Source organism: Periplaneta americana, chromosome 10 (assembly GCF_040183065.1).
Source record: "Periplaneta americana isolate PAMFEO1 chromosome 10, P.americana_PAMFEO1_priV1, whole genome shotgun sequence".
In the NCBI taxonomy this organism is placed as follows: domain Eukaryota; kingdom Metazoa; phylum Arthropoda; class Insecta; order Blattodea; family Blattidae; genus Periplaneta; species Periplaneta americana.
Window position 1 is genome coordinate 76,356,607 of NC_091126.1, and position 21,728 is coordinate 76,378,334.

The window sequence follows — 21,728 nt, forward strand, 5'->3', positions numbered from 1 at the left end:
AACATTCTGATGGGGGCAGATAAAAAAGTTAATTTTTTTTCTTCCACCATGTTAATAATGTTGAAAGAAGTGTTCACACAAATTCTGGCCATTCGACCGCAATTACGAGGTCGTCCAGAAAGTGATTTTCCCTGCGGCCGTTTACAGAAAAAAACACAATTGCACGGAAAGATTTATTGAAACAGATACAGAAATTGTTGTGCTATTTTTCAACATATCCCCCACTGGAATTAAGTCATTTGTCATACTATGGGATCAATTTTTGTATCCTTGTGTTGTAGAAGTCAGCCGCCTGGGATCGGAACCAGCGTTTGACAGCCGTCTGCACTCCTCTGTCGATCCCATGATATGACAAATATCTCAATTCCGGTGGGGAAAATGTTGAAAAATAGCTCAACAATTGCTGTGTGTGTTCCAATACATTTTTCCAATTAAATTATGTTTTCTTTGTGATAACTGCCCCTGGAAAACTTGTTTTTTTACGGCCTTCGTAATTGCGGCCGAGTGGCCAATATTTTTATAAGCATTTATTTTGACATTATTAACATGGTGGAAGAAAAAAGTTAACTTTTTTATCTGCCCCATCAGAATGTTTGCTTGTGAGTTATTGATGTCAAATTGTTGTTTCAAGGCGCCTTCGCATGGGGAAACAAAGACAGAGTTTGTAATATCAATGTTTACCCCTAGATGGAATGTATAATTTGTGGAGTAATACGTGCGCATTTGGTAGGCCTATGATACCGGAGCGACAATGTCCAATGGGTCTATGGTGCGCGTATTGTATCGAGTGCAGATTATGGATTTACAATGATATAGAGGCAAATAAAATAAATTTACTCTTATTTAATTTGAAAAAACAATGACGTAAATATGCATTTTGTGGTTTTTACCGCTATTACTATCTAATTATCTACCACTAACTTTGGACAATAACAACACAAATGTACCGTAGCCTATGTCTTTGTTACCCCAAATAATATTCACCCATAATTTGGAAATAAAGACGCAAATATGTTTTCTGCTATTGTTGTTTTCACTTTTGCCACTTGGCCTGAAGTGATAAAGACAGAATGGTATTTTGTGTCGTAATTGCTAAAATAGCAAACAGTTGATGTGAACAAATAAGCATGCAAATGCTCCATGTGTCGTTTCAGCTCAGATTAATTTATTTTCTATAAGTAAAAAATGGCTTTTTTGTCGATATTTCACCGGAACTTTATTAGCAATTATAATTTAATGTCTATATTGATTATGATATTTTAGCTCCAGAACTGAATTTAGAATAAATAATAACTTCTCACAAAGAAACGAAGACATCTTCCTCCCAAATCAGGTGATCATTCAGATCCAGATTACAATACAACACAATAATATAATTTAACTAATTAACATGAAAACGGTACTAATTTGGAGACTAGCATTACTATAATTATAAATACTTTAATAAATCAGTAGGTATGCGTGATGCAGAAAATTATTACTATGCTCTTGTTTTGCAGATCTAACTTACCGTTATAATCGATTTAGTTCATCTGCTATGGAACGGCGTGCTTCAAAGCTAGTGTGATCGGCACTACAGAAAGATAGCGCTGACGTGGTGAAAATTTATCCAGGAAATTTTCGCCCAGGAGCATTTTCATCCTCGGAACAATGGTCCATTGGATAATTTGCCCAAAATTATTAATCCAAAAGAAAGTTCAAACGAAGAAAATTCTCCCAAGTGTATAATTTCATTGTTTTATGCATTAGATTTATGTATTATATTTTCAATTTCTTCCACTTCTTCTAGCGATGATGGATGATCGTGATCAGCAGCCTTCAAAACCTGTAAAACGTTAGCATCCGGCGCTGTACTAATAACGCGTTTCGTGTAATATTGTTTTCTTCTACAAACCCAATAAAACTTAGTTCTGTTAGAATTTCTTGAGTGCAAGTTGTATAGAGATTCTCTGTGGACCAAATTCATTCCATTCCTTTCACTTTGTATAATTTCTCGCTGGTCGCCCATTAGACCTGATTTATGAGCAACTGGAAATTTAAAACTGTATACTGATGTATGAGCAACTGCAAATTTAAAACTGTATACTGATGTATGAGCAACTGGTAATTTAAAACTGTGTACTGATGTATGAGCAACTGGTAATTTAAAACTGTATACCGATGTATGAGCAACTGCAAATTTAAAACTGTATACTGATGTATGAGCAACTGGTAATTTAAAACTGTGTACTGATGTATGAGCAACTGAAATTTAAAACTGTATACTGATGTATGAGCAACTGGTAATTTAAAACTGTGTACTGATGTATGAGCAACTGCAAATTTAAAACTGTATACTGATGTATGAGCAAATGGTAATTTAAAACTGTATACTGATGTATGATCAACTGCAAATTTAAAACTGTATACAAAATATAAATATTACCATATTACCATGGATATGGATATGGGAATAATGTTGGGTGAATGTTCCTTTGGTTAGGGTAAGAATGGAATATGTTGGGCAAATTATCTTTGGATTAATATTGTTGGATGAATTTTCTTGGGTGAATTTTCCCTTGTGTGAAATATTAATGGATTAAAGGACCGGACCCCACTGACGTTTCTTCAGAAAGCAGTTTTCCTGTCGAATCGAGAGTTCTTCGTCAAGTACAACCAACTGCTTGCACGAAAGGTAATAAATATATTTACGTACTAATATTTTTCTCGTAATAAACAGACTAGTTATAACATATTCCACAAATATAATATTCCTTCAAACTCAGTACATTTTAACAACAAGTTCATGTAGGTGAACATGATTAAGAAATCTATGAGGAGAAGTATTTAAAAAGAAATAGAAATAAACCTGGAACAACTATTATTATAATCAGAATTTCTCAACAAAACTCTAGCAAGGCATCTTATGACTGCTACGAGAGTGAATAAAATTATTTGAATGTTATTTGCTTATTTATTTAGAATATATTCTAATTTCTAAAATATTTGGTTCTAAAATATTCGCCGAGACAGCTGTCCGAAAGTAACGTTGTGTTATCCCTGCGCCAGAAACAGATAAAAGGGTCAATGTTATGTGGGTAACTATATTCGCTTCTCATAGTAATAATTTTTTATAATTATCTCATATAATCCAATTTTCCTAGTTGAGACACTAGATGAAAAAGTCTTTAAAAATATATATCGTTGATCTACAAAAAACTGATAATCAGAACTTTCAACTTAATACAAAGTTAACATGTGCATGTTCCGAACAAAAGCGGACATTTGCACCGAAAACAAAAAATGATTTTTTTTTTACGGTTTCGGTGTTTAGAGAGGCATCTTCCTGAATACGTTACCGGCACGTTTTTATTCCAACTCGGTCACTTCAATGAGAAACAGTATGGTAAAATCAGTTTCATCAATCAAAACCGGATAATTCCATATTATACCAATGCTAAAATTTTAATTGTCTTTTTGTATCAAAAACAGACATTTACAACACTCTGTATGTGTTGCAATTACCAATCCATTCAAAAGCAGTAATTTCCACTTCTATGTGTAAGAGTGATAACAGTCGCCCTGAGTGGCGCAGTTGGTATACTGCTGGCCTTCTGTGCCAGAGGATGTGGGTTCGATCCCGGCTCAGGTCGATGGCATTTAAGTATGCTTAAATGCGACAGGCTTATGTCACTATATTTAGTGGCATGTAAAGAACCCCTGCAGGACAAAATTCCGGCACACCGGCGACGCTGATATAACCTCGGCAGTTGCGAGCGTCGTTAAATAAAGCATATTTTAAAATTTTAAGAATGGTAATATCTTTTTGCTAATTGAAATTATTTTTAAAATGTTATAATATATTCATTTTCCCATGATACAGTAGAATGAAAATGATGGATATCTTGGGAGATAAGTTAAATTCATTTTTTTCATGCAATTTGTATTCACATAGTTGAGCGAAATATATTTTTCGTCGAAATTATTGTAAACGTGTTACGGTAGGGTGATTATGTAATCAGTTCCGGCCATCCCAAAATAGATGTCCCGGACACATATTCTCCCGTTAGAATGTAAAGGGACTCTCTAGGTTTTTTAGTTTTTTAGGTATAATTTTTATTTATTATTATTATTATTATTATTATTATTATTATTATTATTATTATTATTATTTTACACAGTCATTACTTTATTTTTCCATTAACACGTATATCTAGGTAATTATCATTGTCTCAATGTAACACGTGCTGTGCTGATTATACTAATTCTACTTTGCTTTAGTTGTGAGATTATATTCATATGTATTAATTTTTTTTTAAGTTAATACTGTATACTAGTATGTATTTTCCTGTTTGTATTCAGTCTCTTTTTTATTATATATTTTTTATTATTGTTATTTTAAAGTTAATACTGATTGTGTATATGTATTTAATCTCTCTTTTTTACTTAATTATGTTTATTATTATTTTTAAGTTAATATTTGTATACCGGTATGTATTTTTCTGTACGTGATTTGATCCTGGTTGAGTGGAAGAGAAGGCCTGATGGCCTTAACTCTGCCAGGGAAAATGAAACTATTATTATTATATGCAGGTATCAGAAATTTTTCAAAATTTAATTAAAATATATGTATATATTTGGTAATGTAGGTCTATGTCAGGCCTGCAGAACTCGTAAGTAGGGGAAATATGACGTCAGCCTCACTCCACTTCTATTGGGAATGATCGACTTCCCCGTAGAGTTATTTACCTTCTCTGGACGTCAAAGGTCCATCAGTGGCGGCATGTAATTTTCAAAAACGATTGTAATAATTTCATTGTATTTATAATACGTTATCTCGTTTCAAGGTTTACAATTATGCTAAATTTCCTGTCGGTAGTTTCTTTGAGATTTCTTTCCACCAAACCCGTTTTAGATTTTCGAAAACTTTTCTCCTATCATCACTTACGGAAACATAAGTTTATAGAATTTAAGTAATGAACCTTGAAAGTCACTTTTAATTTCAATTCAAAATGAACACAACGAGTGACGTCCTTAATTTTACAGTATATAAATAAATAATAATCAATATACAGTTCGTAATAATGAACTTACCCGAAATTTTGTGCATTCCGTAATTCTTAATATGGACTTTTTTGAAATGTGGATTAATATTGAAATGACGAGTAGAAATAAATTGGATGGGACACAGTAAATAAGCAATTCTTTCGTCTTCAACAACAAAATAATTATATTCCCATTTCCTTTGGAAGTACTATTCCTTCACGGGTTTAGATTTTGCCATGTTCCAGTTCTCTTCAAACTGCAGTCAGCGTATTATTTGTTTGTTTTTTACTTATTTACTTACTTATTTACTTATTTATTTAGGCTTGCTTATTTACTTAATTACTTATTTATTTACTTATACAGGGTATTTAAAAATACGGGGCATAATTTCAGGTATGCATTTCCCACATGTAGACAATCAAAATAGTTCATTACAACATGTGTCCGGAAATGCTTCATTTCCAAGTTATGGCCTTCACAACATTGAAATTCACAGGAACGTTTTTCTTTCCGCAGGTCGTTGTCATTACAGAAGATGTTCAAAAATGTCCACCTCCTGCTTGAATACAGATCTCACATCGATGTCTCATTGACCTGCGAACACGATCCCAAACTCCAGGAGTATTGCGTATGTCCTCAGAACATGCCACAATTCGATTCCGAAGGGATTCCAAATCAGGCACCGGATACGAATAAACCAATGATTTTAAATGGCCCCACAAGTAGAAATCGAGAGAGTTCAGATCAGGTGAGCGTGGAGGCCAAGCAATTGGGCCACCTCTACCTATTCATCGATCAGGAAACCTTCGATCCAAGTACCGGCGAGCCGTACGACTGAAGTGTGCAGGAGCGCCATCATGCAAGCAGTGAATGTGTTGACGATTGATCAGTGGAGTGTCTTCTAAAACATGAGGTATGGTGTTTTCCAGGAAGTTTGTGTACGCCTGTCCCGTAAGTCTGTTTACAAGTACATGGGGTCCAACTAATCGATCACCAATGTTACCGGCCCACATGTTGAGGGAGAACCCCCCCTGATGATGAGGTAGAACAGTTGCACGTGGGTTTTCATACGCCCATACATGCTGATTGTGGAAATTTGTTATGCCATCTCGTGTGAAACGTGTTTCATCTGTAAATAATACTAAGGCAGGAAAGTTCGGATTTAAACCACACATCTGCAAGAACCATTGACAGAACCTAAGTCGTGCAGGCTAATCTGCTGGTAACAGGGCCTGTACACGTTGCAAATGATAAGGATACAATTGATACACTTTCAACAGTCTCCAGACAGTCGTATGAGGAACATTGACTTGCAACGCTACCCTTCGTGTGCTGATAGAAGGAGTCATGTTCACAGCATCCAGAATCTCCTCCTGTACTTCTGGAGCTGTAGATCTTGGTCGCCCCCTTCCCAAACCAGGAGAGTTAAATTTTCCATACTCGCACAGACGGTAATGGAGACGTACAAATGTCTTCCGATCTGGACATTTTCGCTGTGGGTACCTCTCCTGGTACAAACGACGAGCCAGCGTAGCATTGCCGTCTGCCTTACCGTACATGAAGTGTATCTCTACCAGCTCTTGATTTGAATACATGTCGCACAGTCTAACGCCTACACAATACTGAATGTAACCTTCGCCTCGGAATGAACTGTCATAGTGCCCTCTTAATGTCTCCTTTGACGGCAACGACCTGCGGAAAGAAAAACGTTCCGGTGAATTTCAATGTTGTGAAGGCCATAACTCGGAAATAAAGCATTTCCGGACACATGTTGTAATGAACTATTTTGATTGTCTACATGTGGGAAATACATACCTGAAATTATGCCCCGTATTTTTTAAACACCCTGTATATATTTATTTAGACCTACTTATTTACTTAATTACTTATTTATTTACTTATATACATTTATTTATTTATTTGGCTGGAGTGCGTTACAATTTTGAATGACAGCATTGACATCCGATTACATAGTTATCACTCACTTATCAACGTGCAATTTATTTATCGTCCTATTACTAGTGAAACCAGTTAAGATCAGTAATACACGTTTTGTAAAAACAGGAATTAAAACTTTATTAATGCACGAAAAATAATAATAAATTCTTCAAATAAAGTAATTGGTTTGTTGCCTGCATGCAACATTTCGGACTTATTTCATTTTAGTAGAATACAGAGCACGGAAAGACAAGTCGGGGACTGTACTTAACTTATTTTACACAAAAAGTGGATTTAATCGGCTTTACTAGTAATAGGACGATATATAAACAGGTAACCTTCTTACATTATATGCACACATACATTTTAAAATTTATTTTACATGTATTTTAATTTATTTATTTCCCTCATTCATTTTTTTCTTACTTTCTAAAGGTATGTTCCTAAGGATTTTATTATCTGTTCATTTGTAATTCTTGATAGCGTATTGTATACCTGCCGCCGCGATAAATGTTGATGCAGCCGAGCGTAACTAGAACGTCATGACCGCACTGGTAGAAAAGGTGGGTTGGGTAAGAAAGGGGAGTAAAGCAGTCGTTCTCAGGAGCTACAGTTCTGCAGGTATGGTCTATGTGCTCTGGACCCCTATTGCTGGAAGATTTCCTGGCCGATGCTTACTACATAATTACCTTGTAATGTTATATTCGTTACTCCATGATAAAGTTGATCCAACGCAGTTGATGTAAGTGATGTGTACCGGTATGTTTTACTGTTATGAATGTAAAATAGCTTTTTTCGAAAAAAAAAAATTAGTGAACATTTCCTCCACATTTCCAAACAGAACAGGATATTTCCAAAATATTTTTGTCCATAAAATGCACAGAAAATAACTGAAATCATGATTATTGACATCATTAGAACAACGGACGTAACATGCACGACACATACAATTATCGTTCACGTTGGGGTAAAGTGAAGGCTCGATACAGTTTTTTCTACTTTTCGAAAAAAAAAAACACTATTTTGGAAATGACCGGTTTTGTTCACAACCTAAACACGTTATCGTGTGTTTCTGTTTCCTAGCAAAATTTTATTTATAGTTGGTGTTAATCAACTGCTATTAATGGGAGATTTAACATTAAAATTGAGACGAATATCCAAAATATTTTACAAAGTTCAGGACTTGAATGAAGACTTTTCCGGAACTGATATTGATAAATTTAAGCCTTCATGATCGAATAGTAGTTCATCTTCATCGTATGAGTGTGAAAAGACAGAAAAAAAATGCTCACTAGATAAAAAGGAGAAAAAAGACAAAAAGAGAACCACAAGAATGGTTGGAAACTAAAAGAAAGATATTAATAAACTCCACTTAATACTAAAGTATTACGAAAATTTATACAATTTACTGTTTTGAATTAATTTTCAATAAAATAAAAATTTCGTCTACAATTAAGTTGTTTTAATTGAAAATCGTCCTTCAAGGTCTATCGTAATTGAAATAAATAACAAAATCGTAGGGTAACGATTACACAATTGAGGAGTATGTCTCCCTCAAATTCATCCTGGAAGGGTTAATTTACGAAATATCATGGAAGACATAATAAAATATAATATAGATAAATGACAAATCATTTGAATCCATACAAGTGCTACTACTGCATAATTAAGATATGTTATATCATTTTAAACATAAAAAAAAACTTAAAATGCCTCTCGTGAACAATTTAGTTTTTTCCAGTTGCGTACATATTTCTCCGGAGGTGCGATGTGTTAAATAATAATTCTGTTGTACAGATATGGAATTAAAATTTGGAGCGAGTCTTCATGGGAGTCCAACTGTACGTAGGCAACAATTTCGCAGGACTGTCCACAAGTAGCATATTTACAGAGGCTCTTGTTTACTGCACATGCGCAGTGTGTTTTAAGTGAAACTTTCAGAAAATGGGAGCTCCAAATTTTATTTACGTTTCTGTACAAGACATTCTCTTAGCTTTAGTAATTTTTATTTCGTCATATGGGCCTAATTGTGCTTTTACAGTGGCCAGGGATCAAGACAATCTGAATGTTGTAACTTTTTTTCTATACAATGTTGAGCTGACTAAGCACGGTGTACACCACGATCCAGACCACAAGGAGGGCGATGATTATGACTAGGAAGACTAGCTTAAGAGGATGCCAGTAATTCTCTGGATAGTTGTAAGGAGGATGCCAGTAAATCTTTGGAAGATTCTGGTTGATGTATATCCTGTAGCGTTGCGAAGGCTTCTGGTGTTGTTGATGTGGGCTGAGGCACATTTCAGAGCAGCCCAGGTCATCGCTCGCATTCCCACTCTCTCGCTTGGAGTCACAGTTATCCATCTGCAAACAATTGGATCTTCTTTTATAACAAATTATATTTTAATTGTACGAATTATTAAGAAAACACATATACAAAATAGATTAATCCCTTCCCACATTTTATTTCTATCCAGAAAAATAATTGTTTGATATACAGTCAAATAATTTATTAATTTCTCCCATGTCTAGAATAAGTACTATGATATTATATATGTGGATGAATAAGCAATATATCGTTCTTACAGTAAATTGCTAGTTCTAACGCAGAATTTTCCATGGTTACATACGTTTACTTTAAGCCTCGTACAGATATGCGCGCCGAAACCAGTAGCGCAACCACGTCCCTCGCCAGGGCAAGGTTACGCACGCTTGTTGCGCTATTACGTTAGGCGATGAACTTTTCCAAACCGCGCCAGAGTCCGCAACACTACGGCCCGGTTGCACCAACCCTTGTTAAATATTTAACATTTCGTTAAGGCAGTTTAACAGCAAACTTAACGGAAGTGATGTTTCATCAACTGTTGTTACTGCTATCATTATGTTAAACCCACTGTTAAATTAACATAGCATACTCCCTCAGTTAAATCCTTAACGTCCTGTTACAGCGTGAATCATGGCTGCCAGAGAACATATGTTACACGCCGCATTATTATATCGAGATATATTTGCAGTGAAAACAATTAGCTGCAATCACTACTTCAGCATTTTTAGTTATTCAGAATAGATATGTTGATAAATACTAAAATTATTCATATTAATAATATTAGCACTGCATCCACAGTAAAGAGAAAATATGTGTTTATTAACGTAAGCATTTCTGTGATTATTATTTCGTATTAATACTCAGATATAATTGCAGATTTTCAAAACGATATTCCTTTATTTCACTGATTTAAGAGTTCACATGTAATTATGACTAATGACGTGTGAAGATATGTTAGATATATTGGGTTATTTTACGACGCTGTATCAACATCTAGGTTATTTAGCGTCTGAATGAAATGAAGGTGATAATGCCGGTGAAATGAGTCCGAGGTCCAGCACCGAAAGTTACCCAGCATTTGCTCGTATTGGGTTGAGGGAAAACCCCGGAAAAAACGTCAACCAGATAACTTGCCCTGACCGGGATTCGAACCCAGGCCACCTGGTTTCGCGGCCAGACGCGCTGACCGTTACTCCATAGGTGTGGACTGTTAGATATATAAGATATGAAAATAATGTTAACGCTTATCCAGCATCACAATTATTTTCATTTTCTATTGGTTCTAGTTGATCCTGGATAATTGAAAGAATCTTCGTACAAATATCAACTTTGAAAGTGAAAGTACCACCGTCAGTTTTCAAATGTTCCACTGTATCTTGTGCATGACCCGTCTTAGCATTTCTTTTAATATTTTCATAACATTGATTTGTTTCATAGTTTGCGTTTTCACATCCAAATGGCGATTGAAAATATTGGGTTAAAGAGACCCATGTTTGTTCCTTTTTCCTAATGAAAGTTCCATCACTACGTTTGAGTTCAATTGAATCGTTGAGTTGGAAAAGGGGTCATGTCCTGAAAAGTAAATTGTTCAGGAGAGACAAAAAACTCTGGACATGACCCCTTCTCCAACTCAATACTAATCTAGCGCACATTTCTGTGGACGGGACATGACTCCTTGTTATACCAAACGATACGTACAGACATAGCAGTCAGATATCGCCAATAAATGCCATTTTGAAAAATGATGGACTTGACCCCTTTTCCAACTCACCCATTCAATTACATTCATATAAATTGCTAGATCTACTAAAATAATTATATTTCTCATATGAGGTAAAATTACTGCTCTTTGCACTTTCTTTTTCTCGATTTCCGTTTAATTATGTTAGTCTCCAATACTTCCATAATGTAAAAAATACAATTCTCCGTTAAAACAAACGACTACACCAACTAAAGGCACATTCAGTAAATTTTCATACAATCACTGTTTCTTTGATTCCTGTTACATTACTCTTATCATCATGTTACCTAACCAAAGTACCTCAAATGATTGGTGAAACAGGATGTTTAATTTTTAACAACACGTTAGTTAACATGATGTTAGCGTTATTGTAACGAAGTTTGGTGAAACTGGGCCCTAACCTACCAGCGTCCGCCAGTTCGGGTACTCCTACTTTCAATCATGGACGTAGCTGCAGCAGCCTATATTTATTTACATTTTGCGTGCAAAAAGAAACGGAAACAGAAGCAATGGTGCCAAACATAGTTACATATCATACACAAGTAGAAATAAATGTGGTGATTCAAATTTGCTGGCTGACTTGAAGTTCAAAACAGTTGGTGGACATTATAACAATTTTACCAGAATGTCACCTACAGACTTTAAATATTTGCTAGCGCCTAATATTGTAAAGAAGGATACCACATTCAGTTCAAGAAAGAGTGACAGTGACAGTGCGATTTCTGGCAACCGTACAATAATATGCAATAACATTGCTGAATCAACACACCAGACTAAAATTAGGTTGGGTCATAAATGAAGAATCTTTAAAAGACTTTGAAGCTAAATTAAAAAAATTAAACCTGGGAATCAGTATATGTCAATGAAGATATGAACATTAAATTCAATGCGTTTCATAATAATTCTTAAATATCTTTGAATTAAGTTTTCTTGTAAAGCACAAAAATTCTCAAACATCTAAAAATAAATGGATTACACAAGACATAAGAACCTCATGGAAAACAAAGAGAACTCAATATATTTAAAGTAGAAATAGTAATGACCGCAAATTAATAGGTCTAATTTCTGTAGTACAATTTTATGATTAATACAAACGAAGGATTTGGAGAGATCACAGAGTACCCCTTCTATTTGTAATTTCTTATTAATTGCTTCCAGAATTTTATCAGTTAAATTAAACATAAAGTAATCTTAAAAGCCAAATAACTTTACTTTAACAATTTATTCTAAACTTTATTAATACAATTAAAACAACTAGGAACATTACTTACTTGCTTTTAAGGAACCCGGAGGTTCATTTCCGCTCTCACATAAGCCCGCCATTGGTCCCTAACCTGAGCAAGATTAATCCAGTCTCTACCATCATATCCCACCTCCCTCAAATCCATTTTAATATTATCTGTGTATCTAATGCTTACTCACTTCACTTGCGTGATTCGGGTTCCACATATTGCACATAGGTGGCAGGACTGTGGCCCATTTTCAAATTGCACACCACTTCGGCGGGCCACGTTATGCATGATGTGTATCTATGAAGAATTATGTCGTATACTAGGATGAGTGTATGTGTAAGTGTAGTGTAGGGAATGGGTGAGGATGATGATGAAGGTGAGGAAGGAAGAAGGAGAAACCCGGTGTCGGCACGTAGCCTACTTGTCGAGTAGCACCAAGGGGCCACCAGGCTTAACGTCCCCACCCGACGGACGGACGGACGAATCACTATCAATAGGGACATAAATGTCTTCTGTCCATATGCACTGCGGAGAGATTTGGGATTTAACCCAGGCATATTGGTGCACAATTTAGTGATTAGAAGTTGTGCACCATGACTCCTAATCCCGAGGTGGAAATTTTACATGAAAATTTCTGATCCCGCCGGGAATCGAACCCGGACCGGCTAGTCTGGAGGTAGACTTGCTACCACAGAACTAACTCGGCGGGTAAAATTTGTATGCATTCAAACATAACATTTAATGGAGAATCGGAATATGTAAATTTTAATATAGAGTACCATTTAAAAAAAATAACTTTACTGCCACACCCTTAGGGCCTATGTCTGAATATGTAACTTTTTTCGAACACTGGTATCATATTGTATGGTTTATCTCCAACAGCTTTTTGTATATTTTTTTTTTGTAAAATTTAAGAAGTTATTAGCAATATTCCATACTTATTGTTCACTCTGTTTATAAAAGAGTATATCAACATCTTGATTGCTACAACATTCTCATTTCAGAACAATAATTTGGATTCAGAAAGAATACATCAAGTGAGCAAGCTTCGTTTAATTTAACTGATAAAATTCTGGAACCAATTAATAGGAAATTACAAGTAGGAGGGATATTTTGTGATCTCTCCAAAGCTTTCGATTGTATTAATCATAAAATTCTATTTTAAAAATTAGAATACTATGTTATTAAAGGCATAGCATAACAGTGGTTTGAATCATATCTCCATATCAGAAAACAGAAGTTGAAATCAACGCATTAAGTGACACCTTTAAACCTATTTCAACATAGGGAAATGTTCATACAGGGGTCAAGCAAGGATCTCTATTAGGGCCTCTTCTTTTTCTAATTTTTATAAATGATCTTGGCCCCTTAATAAAAGGAACAGATTATCCTATCCTATACTATTTACAGGTGACACAAGTACCATAATTACATAAAGCAACTTTGCCACATTCAAATATAAAACAGAAACACTTTTCCTTAAAATTTATGACTGGTTTACAACAGATAAACTAGATTTAAATATTAATAAAACTAACACAATTCAATTTAAAACCTCTTCAAATTCAATCTATGAAACAAGAGACACAACTATCAACAATATACTTCTACTACAAACATAAAGAACCAAATTTATTGGTTTGCATATTAATAAAAAAGGTCTACATTAAACTTCAAACATCATATTAATGAAATAACCCCCAAACTTAGCTCAGCATGCTTCGCAATTATGTCGTTACAACAATTTGTAAATAGGAGTATCTTAAAGACAATATATTTGCCTATACTCATTTCATTATGTTCTACGACATAATATTTTGGGGAAATTCTGCTGATAGTAAAAATATATTATTACAAAAAGAGACATTAGAATAATAGTTGGAACAAAGGCTATAGAATCGTGTAGATCATTTTTTTAATTAGAGATTCTGACTTTAACAAATGAGTACACTATACTCTTCGATAAATTTCCTCTAATGTAATAAAGAAAATTTTCCAACTACCTTGACCAAAACTACTTCCGACTTGACAGCTTATAGAGAAGGGGGAGCAATGTTGTCATGTTACCCATCTTTCGTGTAAGCAAGCGCGCTGCCGATAGAGTGCAGTAATGAACGGCTGACATGAACACATACATTACAGACATACATTTCTAACCAATTTGTTGAACACTAGGCATTAAAATTTGTGTACAGTATTATTTTTATTAGCCTATAATAATAGACCAATAATAATAATAATAATAATAATAATAATAATAATAATAATAAAAATAACAATAATAATAATAATAATTATTATTATTATTATTATTATTATTATTATTATTATTAGTAGTAGTAGTAGTAGTAGTAGTAGTAGTAGTAGTAGTAGTAGTATTCTTCAATGTAAATACCGTTAGAAAAGCGTCGAAAGGACTGTAAACTGTAAAAACAGGTTCAAATTTAATGCGAAGCCTCTACTTTCATGAGTGTCGGTATTCTTCAATGTAATATTGTTAGAAAGGCGTTGAAAAAATTGTAAACTGTAAAAATATTTATAATTAAAAATCTGCACGGCCTTTTTCTTTTCAAATATTGGTAACAGTGTTCTTATTAATTTTAACACAAGCAACAGTTCTCATTACGACTTGCGCCAAAGCTAAAAGAGGCCCGCCATTATCTTTTCTCCTCTCAAAATACTCTCTTACATAACATACCATCTCTCGCGCTTGACTCTTTAACGGGACACCTTGTCCAATATTCTTTGTTCTCCGCCTACCTTTTCTCCCTTCCGACATTGCACAAGTCATGTGTTTAAAAACTCTGGCAGAAACTAGAAAACACACACTCCACCAATGACAACGAAGATAATAGTGTAATATAATTTAAACACAATAGTTATTGATACACTAAAATAATAATACAACTAAATAATATTTTTAATTCACACAAAGCACGCGTTAACCAGCCAACTCAGTCATCCCGGGCACTAGGCCCTGGTATTCACGTGCAACTTGTAAACATAGACAAGGCAACACCGTCTCGTTACCATGATTACGCGTCTCTTGTGATTGGTTGATTTGAATGGTTGCCATGGTAACATGCTAAAGGCGCCATTTGTCAGGTCGGAAGTTGTTTTGGACAGACCATAATTTAGCCATACATGTATAAATACCTGCAGAAAGAATGATTTTCAAACGCCATCATCAAACTTATCATGCCATCAAAGGGAGTACTTTGCATGACAATAAACATTTTCAGTAGTCTTCAAGACATTGAGTCATAATCAAAATCCTGCATTATTTAAAGTAGAACTAAAAATTACCGTACTTAATATCTCACACTTTCTGTTCTGTAGATGAATTCTTGTCATTTCACATATTGGTAGTGTAAATATTTTAATACTATGAAATGGTAAACATATTTTATTGTATAATATGTTATTGTCATTAAGGTATTAATTCTGTATACATTTCATATTTGCATTTTTATATTTTAAACGAAAGAATTTGACATGTTCTTTATTCTGTACTCTAACGCAACTGTAAGTATATTATGGAACGAATAAATCTGTCTGTCTGTCCGTCCATCCACCTATCAATTTTAATAATTGTTATATTACATCTGTGGATAATATTGGGTTTCTTGAATTTTTTGTCGACAACATTTTACAATGGTAGGCCTATATTGATTTTATTTATTAAAAAAAAAGCTAAATACCTTGAACTTTGCTATTTTTACAGCTTAGGCCTACGTTGAATGTACATTCTCTCTTATCTATATATTATTCTTATTTTAACTGTGGTACCTTTTAAGGAGAAATGCTGTAAATATTAGCAGTCTTTATTGCTCAGAAACGACTTATTAGAACGATTTTGTTATTTAAAGTACAAAACCTTGTAATTTTTTTCTTTTTAGGAATACAGAATATTGGTATTTCTTTGTATACCCTATACTTCTATTTATAAATGTTTAATGCTGTTTACGCATGACGAAACTGAATACAATAAAATATTACGAGTAAATTGTCATGATTATAATACACGTTATGCAGAACTGTAAGAATAGAAAGTCACAGACAGAAGAAATATGATATGCCTAATTATTGTAGTACTTTATTGTTTAATAAGTTAAAATCTAGGGAGTTGACCACGGTAATTGGCGGTGATTTAAACTCATTTCGTACAGGTGTATTGAATTATGTTCAATTAACAATTGAGAAATTGAGAGTGACTTCAATTTTGTGTTCCTAAGAAGTGTTAATTACTTTTTAGTGTTTGCGTGTATTTAATTTTTAATAAGTAATTCATTATGGCGTGTGTTTGAGTGAAGTGTAGACATCAGCAGTATGTATACAAATGATTGGGTTATTATTATTTATACTTGCTAGTATAATAATATATTATTGAGATATTTTTACATGCCAATAACTTTATACTTGCTGATTATTCGTATTATTGACAGTAATATTTTGTATATCGACAGTGATTTTGGTTTCCGAATGTGAATTAACATAGATGTTATAATTTTGGATCGTATTGATTGAATAGGACGTCTCTAAATAAATTAAACCACACTAAAATTGAGAAAGTAATTCTCCAGTGAGACGGATTACAATACAAATTATTATATCCTTATTGACTGCATTAGAACAATCATTTTCTACGGGTTATTGCATAACCAATATAAATTATGAAAAACTTCGAATCAAGAAATAATAGTACAATAAATCAGGAAATAATAAGAGTCAATAAAATAGCCGTATTAACATAAATGATGATGATAATGATAATGCTAATAATAATAATAATAATAATAATAATAATAATAATAATAATAATAATAATAATAATAATAATAATGAAATTGAACATAAAATAATCATAAATAAGTATAAAGCATGAACATGGTACTGGTGCAGCATGGTTTGCTGAATTTAATAATAATTCGAAAGCAATAAAATTCCAATTGCAATCATTAACATTCCAGTGTGACGTCCGCATGCGCAGTCCAACGTATTTGTGTCAGCGTCCACGCATACTGCAACTTGAGAGCTCTGGATCCTTTGATTGTTACGCAGGAAAACCGACTACTGATGGATCGCTGCGCATCTCGGCCCGCAACGCTCGGTCGTAACATCGAAGTCGCCAGCTGCTCCCAAGCACCGTTCCTTAAACTTTTGTTAAAATTCCTTGTGGTGTTTGGCATTTCACAAAATTTCTTTACCTCTGTATAATTTCATAAAGTGCAACGTGTTTTGCTCGATCCATTCCATGTTCACTGCCCACACAGACAGACGAATGGGTGTTGATTGATTGGTTGATTGATGATTGATTGATTGACGAATTGATTGACATTAATCCTACGCTAACAAGTGGGCTATCCTTCCTTGACCCTGCAGGTAAGGTTCCATCATCTACTGAAGGGCCCGAATAGAACCTGGAGCCTCAAGCGCTTAGAACCTAGATTAACATCGGAAACCCGTACTTGCCATAAGTATAAGGGTTGAATCATTTTGCAACGCAACTTATTTGCGTACATATTGCGAGTTAAAAGGTTTCACGGGTTAAATGAGGGGATAGCTAAGCGACATAAGGCCGAGGAATGAGACAAGGTTGGAGTGGATTAGATGAGGGGATAAATAATGTGAGAGGAGACATACTACGTATGAACTAAAACCCGCTCGCATTTTCTTTTGTTTCAATATGGTCGAATGTGCTTTTCCAGAGCCTTCTTCAGTCACAAGTCGGAGCCATACGTCGGCAACACTTCAATTAACTATCAGCCGGAGGCCCGACCATACAGTACACGTGTTTGTGCTAATGCCGGTTTCCAATGTAAATTAATGTTACAATATAAGTGTGTGTCGATGGAATTATGTTCGCGGTCGTACCAAACGTTCATTATTGATGTATTATAAACTGTGTGCGTGTTGGCAATAAAATCAAGACAATAAATGAAAAAAATGGTTGCAGTCTTTGGAAATTTTTACGGTTAATGATGACAAAGTAAATATTAAATATTGTATTAACTACATTTTTATAGTCTTACTTGTGTTTTGTGATGTGAACATATTTGGAAATTCTGACTTAGGCAGCCAGTCCCAACTTTCAACGTGACTTTTTGTGTCTCGACTATCCAATAAACATAAGAAACAAGAATATTTAGTAAATCCACCTTGCAAACCAAGAAGTAAGGGTACGTACAAGACGGAGTTGTTCGTTACTGAGTTGGTCCTGCCCGTGCCTCACTTCCTGAGCTGTTTCTTTGCGGGGCGAGAGGCAGAGGGAGTGAGTGGGAGGTCCTGTGTACCGCATGTGCCTACTACCCTACGTTCAACACATCGGCCTTTTCAGGATTCCTTTCGTCAGCTATGGATCAAGATCAGCCATGGACAAGCGAATGTATAGGCTGTCTCCTCACAAAACAAATTATGTCCTACTTATCAATTCCTGTAACTAAACACTAATACCAGTGGTAGACTACAGTCTCTACTTGAGATTGTCGACTTAATGGCGATTACGGTTGTCACGTATACAACACATCTGTAAACTCTTTCCTCTATGGCAGTGTTCCTTAAACGTTTTTCCACCGCGAAACCCCTTTTAATCTAAAGTGTAACTGCGGAATCCTTGTAATATTTTATTAGTATTTAATAGTTAACAGACAAGTGAGAGCTAGTATCTCAATAATTCTGTTCAGTGGGACGAATGTATTTGCTTTTTAAGCGTGTAATCTGGTTTTATGGCGGAAAGTTGTAGTCTCATTTATGCTATACTTCTGCATTTTGTCTTTTCGGTATTTTATTTTAGTGGACACATACGCAGAGAATCCAGTGATGAAAGTGATAAGTATTATAGGTATTTTCCGTTTTAGATGTTCATTAGGCCTAAACATAGTGTTATTACGCATATTATTGGAATATTATTATTACGCATATTCTTGGAATATTATTATTATTCTTATTATTATTATTATTACGCATATTCTTGGAATATTATTATTATTATTATTATTATTATTATTATTATTATTATTATTATTATTATCGGTGGTTTCATGTTATTATTGATTCATATTTTCGTAATATTTATATATTTTTATAGTATCCACTAAATATAAAATAGCCACCGAAGCACCCCAGTCGGCTAAGGCGCCTGCTTATCGATCCAGAGTTGCGCTCGGGCGCGGGTTCGATTTCCTCTTGGGCTGAATACCTGGTTCGATTTTTTCCCGAGGATTTCCCCAACCGTAAGGCGAATGTCATGTAATCTTTGGCGAATCCCCGACCTCATCTCGCCAAATACCATTTCGCTATCATCAATCCCATCGATGCAAAATAACCTAGTAGTTGATACAATGTCGTTAAATAACCAAGTAAAAAAAGCATAAAACAAAATTTAAAATCATATAGGGCTCACGGAACCCCGGAACATACTTTGAGAAATGCTACTCTATGGCAATTCGGCAGTTGTCCAGACTGAACGAAGGGTGGCCTAGTGTGTACTTACATCGCCATTAGAGATAATAGCGATAGTGGTAACCACGATTAGAGTATCCAGTATTATAAACAGTAAAGACCCCTGGAATGGCATAGGATAATGTTTTCAGCACATGTAATATGCAGCCGTGCCACATGCTGCAACTGACGTGCCGGTCCGAACAGACCTAAGAGGCGTGGTTATAAGCACTAGGGAGCTCTCGGTTCAGGACGTGAGACACGGGCGGTAGTTGGTCGCTGGGCAGGAAGTCGGGTTGTACAAGACGGAGCCTGGCTGGTTACCGTGTTGGTCGCTCGTAAGCTAGCTGGTGGCTGCGCAGAAGGTCGGGCTGATCAGAACGAAGCTTGTTTGCGCCTGCCAGTCAGTGTAGCTGAACTTACTCTGCTTTTTCAAAATTGTCTTTTAAAAACAATAACAGTTTATAAAAGTGCCAGGATGGATTGTCTTGGTCTTCAAGTTCTCCTAAACGTACCTTAGATATTTGGGTATTTTCAGTACGGAAATAACACGTAAATACTTCCACTTCACTTGAAAGCGTCATAATAAAACCCTTTCATTAAATTCTATATAGTTCATTGTGATACACATAAAGCATTGATAAAATAATATTTATTAATTGTCAAAAGGTCAGTACTGTTAATTATAGCGTTTCTAAAATCGTCACTTTCTGTAAAATATAAATTATTCATTTACAGTGTTACTTATTATTGGTATACATTTCACACCACCTCATTATAGTGCCGAGATCAAGAAAGCTTGGGGCTCTATCTCCATGCTCCCAAAGTGCTTTATGGCATGTGAAGGAGCTACCTTTACCTTTATTAATATCCATTTCAACTCCTCCATTATCTCACAATTTCACAATAAGATATGGGCTTTGGTGGTCGGGTTGAACCTGATTTCAAAATTTGTAAACATTGATTATCTTACCGAAAAATTGTTTTTAGAATTTAAAGACTTGAAAATACATCAAATTTATATCAAAGCATTATTAAATTTTATATATAAAAATCACACATATTTTAGATCATATACTCACAAACAAAACCAAAAGCATGAATACAATACGTTTGTTGGAACCCAAGTATTTAACGAGCACTGCTTTCAACCAAAGTACTAATCTCTGCCCTAGAATTTATAACAAATTAATAAAGAAATACGCAAATTTATTTATCTCCAACAGTTTGAAATTTAAAAACGTATGTAGGCAATTTGTAATGAGTAAGTTTTAGATGTTGTTATGTTGTAATTTATGCGTCTACATTAATTACGTATCGAATCCTAAACTGAGTACGAGAACACTCTCTTTTAGGGGCGTGCTAGAATGTTGCAAATTTACAATTTCTTTGTATTGTATTTTTCTAGCAATAAACATTATTATTATTATTATTATTATTATTATTATTATTATTATTATTATTATTATTATATGCAATTAATCTTTCCCAATCCATTATACGCGTCGAAATGACGAGCAGTAGGCGTTTAGCACATGGGGAATTTCTACGGACGCATGCGCAGTAAAGACATTTAGGTGGTTGGTAGTTGGAAAAATGAGGTGATTCATTCTACGAGCTACCAACGGGCTAACAGGCGACGTAGAAGTCTACCGGCCAGGCCTCGTCTTGCACGTCTCCATTGCTTAACGTTCGGACATTTCCTTCCGACTAGGTAACCGGTCAGGCTACCAGCTACCAACCAGGCTCCGTCTTGCACGTACCCCAAGGCAACTATTATAGTTTCAAATCGCAACAAAATGCCACAGATATTTCTCATATTTTATAGCGTTTAAAATGGTGGCCATATTTTCTTTCGTATATTTTTCCATTTCTACTGCGTATGCCACAAGGAGTAGGTGGCATCTCGTTACCGTTATGTAGAAGCACTGCTGTCAAATTAAATTTTGCTTTAACTAGTCATTATTGTTATTTCTTGTATCTGTGTGTATGCAAGGAATTATTTTCAAACCAGGAATATGATTATTAA

The 21,728-nt window shown here is 34.7% G+C and overlaps 1 protein-coding gene across 2 annotated transcripts in view; it reads right to left on the bottom strand.

The window, feature by feature from the left end:
* Positions 1-7,769: 7,769 nt before the first annotated feature.
* The window catches only part of LOC138707804 (uncharacterized), a 123,715-nt gene continuing 109,756 nt past the window's right edge, over positions 7,770-21,728 (bottom strand). For both annotated transcript variants that reach the window (XM_069837735.1, XM_069837734.1), the window contains one exon: positions 7,770-9,324. In XM_069837735.1, the coding sequence (XP_069693836.1) occupies positions 9,046-9,324 (279 nt within the window). In that variant the 3' untranslated portion in view covers positions 7,770-9,045. The remainder of the gene's footprint in view (positions 9,325-21,728) is intronic.